Source organism: Arachis hypogaea, chromosome 16 (assembly GCF_003086295.3).
Source record: "Arachis hypogaea cultivar Tifrunner chromosome 16, arahy.Tifrunner.gnm2.J5K5, whole genome shotgun sequence".
Lineage (NCBI taxonomy): Eukaryota > Viridiplantae > Streptophyta > Magnoliopsida > Fabales > Fabaceae > Arachis > Arachis hypogaea.
This window is the reverse complement of record NC_092051.1, coordinates 131,454,349-131,458,552: the sequence shown is the minus strand read 5'-3', so window position 1 is coordinate 131,458,552 and position 4,204 is coordinate 131,454,349. Positions and strand designations below refer to the sequence as shown.

The 4,204-nt window shown below is 29.6% G+C and overlaps 1 protein-coding gene across 1 annotated transcript; it reads right to left on the bottom strand.

Moving 5' to 3' along the window:
* Window positions 1–1,538, bottom strand: LOC112755038 (CASP-like protein 1F2). Its single transcript, XM_025802920.3, has 3 exons — window positions 1,100–1,538; window positions 871–997; window positions 1–290 (listed from the first exon to the last, which is right to left on the bottom strand). Exons 1-3 carry the CDS (start codon window positions 1,321–1,323, stop codon window positions 57–59), a joined length of 585 nt encoding a protein of 194 aa, XP_025658705.1. The 5' UTR covers window positions 1,324–1,538; the 3' UTR covers window positions 1–56.
* Window positions 1,539–4,204: the final 2,666 nt, after the last annotated feature.

Below are 4,204 nucleotides of genomic sequence, written 5' to 3'. Positions count from 1 at the left end.
TAAATTTAAATTTTTAACTATTGGATTAACTCAATGAATGATACATGGAGTTTAACTTAGTGTGGAGAAGGGAAAGGAGAAGAGATGGAAGAATATGCCTCCAAGAGAGACAGGCCGAAATAGGAAAAGAAGGAGAAATAAGAGAGCAAAATAGAAACCAAAGTGGATCTGCAGAACTTGGCAACATGATCACACAGCGGCTGCCAACCCATATGATCCTGCCCGTACTGACCCACATAGCCAACTGCTGTTGCTGCGGCGCATCCAGACATCAATAGCACCGTCACCACCTGGTACCAAATCAAAAACAGTTACAAGCAAATTAAGAGAAAAAGGGGAAATAACAGTAAAGGGAAAGTTAGGTTGTTCTTTTTGCTTTGGGTCATGAAATTAGTAAGGTAGGTGTTCCTGAAGTATTCTGTTTAAATAAAGTACTATATTAAAGATCTACCAAAAAATACAAGAGAAAGTAAAGGTAATAAATAAGGCTAAATTACTGTTGGTATAAAAAAAAAATTCTCTTTTCCACAAATTACTTTCGCAAGCAATAAAAATTACAAATTCAATAATAGTTAATTTATTATTTTATTATTTGATAATTCTCTTCTATTTAGATATTTTTTCAAGTAATATTATTTTTATAAAACATTATAACCAAATTTTGTCATAAATACTAAATATATATTTCTATACAGTGATACAATGATATGTGGTGATTAATTTAAAATATAGAATTTTAAATTTTAAAATTTTAAATTTATTTTAAAAAATTAATTAATATTAATTAAAAAAATAGTTGAGTAATCTAATTATACTCGAAAATATAATAAATGAAAAGAAAAAAGATAGAAAGATTAATTTTTAGCTTACCATATCATGTGTGAATAGATAGAAATAATAGTCCCTCCGCATTAGTAATTGTTGTCCCAGCAGAAAGTTGAGTATGAGTGTCAACAGAGTGAAGAGACAAACTACAGAATTTGCAGCAACAAAGTATCTATGCGGCAAAGCAAAAATAAATAAATAAATGAAATCTATATATATTTTTCTTTTCATATATATAGAAATTGAGGATTAACAAAAATAATTGGAGGCTTACTTGAAAGCTGAAGAGTAGTAAAAGTGAGCCTCAAGGGACAAGGAGAAGAGGGAAACCGTTTGGTTGGAGGTGACCATGACAGCGATGGAAGCGGCGGAGAATAGAATGGATAAGAGCCTGAGGAAGTTTGGGGCAGTCATGAGAATCCTGTGTTTTCCGGTAACAGAGGAGGGTGGTTGTTGGGGTTGGATGGCCATGGAGTAATGACTTTTTGGGTCAGCCATGGGTTCTTTAGCGGTAGGAAAGTGGATAGGAAGCTGAATGTGAATGGGACAGAGATAGCGAGTAAAGAGTAAAGACTAAAGAGTGCGTGCTGCCCAACTTAGCTTTTATAAGAGGAAAAATGGGTGTGAACGACAAAGAGGGAGTGAGAGTTTCCAATGGAACAATAAAACAATTAGATTACCGGTGGTTTGAGCTGTTACAGATAAACGCGTCATGTTAGGGAGAGGTATCCACACATTTATAAAGTATGTTTCGTCCTCCTCTTCAATCGATATGGGACCTTACACTTACATAGACTTTTCTTTTTCTCCCGGGTTTTTCATGCAAATAAAATAAAAACAATAAAAGCTACAAAATAATCCTATTTTGGCTGAGTATTCGTCATTATTTATTTATATATATGATTGAAAATTTTTGAAATATTCTTGAAACACTAGTGTTCTAGTAATTATAATTAGAAAAAGTTTAGGGTCAGCAACTTTATTAAATTTTGATCAGCATGTAACCAGTAAAGAAAAATAAGTCATTGGATGAAATCTCACATTAATTTCACACCATTAAAATCATTATTGATGACTATTTGATGACTATAAATCACAAAAGTTACTAGCTCTAACACTCCTCTTTGAGGAACACTTAAAATTCTTTTTAGATGATTATGGTGTTTATAGAGGCGGTAGTTTCTAATTTAGTTCTCAATATTTTCAATGCTTAATAAAATAGTTTTTAATTTTAAAAAATAATTAAATTAGTCATTAAATTTACAAATCGTAAATTGTTGCTCACCTTGAATTTAACTGCCGTTAACATAGTGCTAAAATAAAATATTATAGTCAATAGTAAAACTTTTTATAGACAATGAGAGTCATGACTCTCAAATCTTTTATAAAAGAATTAGTAGAATTATATCAAAGAGTGTAGTTGGCTCAGTTGATTAAAATACTACATTAATAAATTCAATAATTTGTGTTCAACTTTCATTTCTCTTATTTGTGCAAATGTGTCATCTCAACCACAAAATAACCTAAGTTGAATTAGAAATAAACGGAGATCTATAATTCGTAAATTTAACTATTTAAGGATCGATTTGTTAATTTTAAAAAAATCAAAGACTATTATAATGAGCGCTGAGAATTTTAAGAACCAAATGTACATTATCTTATTTATAGAATACAGTGACTACAAAATTATTTTTTTGTTTAGGTTTGCTAGGCAAATGACCGACACAAGTTTAGCTATAAATTTTGTTAAAAATACTTAAAAAAATAACTAAAATTATAAGAAACAATAATATAAATTTACCTACTAAACTTGAAAACTAAGAAATTATTGAATTATTCAAATAATTGATAAGAAAAAAAATAATGATTTTAACTAATATTAGTTGTAATTATTAAAAAGAGGAGAGGGATCAATAGGAAAAATATTTGTGAGTATTCAAGTTGTTTAGAATGATACAATATAAAAAAATATTTATAGGTGCTAAGAGAATTGTCATAATAAAGTAATATTCTATAATAAATATTCAGATATGTTAAATAATTCTAATAAATGCCAATTGATCTTAATATATTTTGACATTTTCCTCAAATTCAAGTGATAGCTTGAGTTTGAAACATATTTAAAACAACAAAATAAAAAAATGCATAAAATAATAGAACGGGTGCAGACAAAACTACTGGAAGGAAGCGCGCAGATGGAACTGCCGCTATCTGAAGGAAGTGCAGACGAAACTGCCACAAGAAAACACAGACGGAACTGCCACAAAGAAACGCAGATGGAACTGCCAGAAAAAACACAGACGAAACTGTCGGAAGAGTGGCCAACTGCCGAAAAACTGCTGTAAAGATGGCAAACTTCCAGAAAACTGTTGAAAAAGTGACAAAGTGTAAAGAAATGGCAAACTATCGGAAGGTGAAATCATACAAAGAAGGACATTTTTGAGCTGCAAAGAGTGGAATGGTATCGATTCTTTTGGTTATTGATGGCTATGCCGGAGATGACATAAGATTGATAACCTTTGTTTTTTATTTATTTTGTTGTAATTAGCTTGCTTGCTGCTCCACTTTAGTGTGTTGAGCTTTCTTTGATTAAAAAAAAAAGTAAGTGATAGATTAATGAGCTAATAGATGAGATAAAAAAGTATCAAAGCCTTGATAAAAGGGAAGGAAAAAAATAGCACGGAAGAAAAGTATGAAAATTACAGTAATTTCAATCGAAGAAAAATGATACCATGGCTCTGATACTATGTAGAAAGGGAAGAGGGAGCAATAGGAAAAATGTTTGTGTGTATTCAAATTATTTGTAACGAGGGTATTATAGGTGCTAAGAGAATCGTAATAATAAAGATGTAATATTCTATATATAATAAATATTCAAATATGCTAAATAATTCTAATAAATGCTAATTGATCCTAATATATAATGATATGGAATCAATTTGAGTTAATTGAGTGGTCAACTCACTCGTCTGCTTAAGCAAATATCAAAAAGCTCAAATTTCACCTTATACAAGTTTAATCACCCGTGCCATGCACGTGATAAGATTGAAATTATAATTTTAAGTTGTTATGTTAAATTTCATTTTAATTATAATAATTTAATTAATAAAAGAATAACTTGTATGCGTTGTTTTTCTTTTCTTAATATAGTGTTAATTGTATTAACTATAAAATAGTTATTTAATCTACTTTTTTCAATAAATCAGGCATATATACTCAATATGACCATAAATAATCTAGTAATACTCAATATGATTTTATAAGTTCTCCTTTTTCGGTTAAGAGTCCAATAACATCTAATTTAAAAAAAAAAGACGAATTAAAAGCATGAAATTAAAGACAAATAAATGAAACAACAACAACAACAACAACAACAACA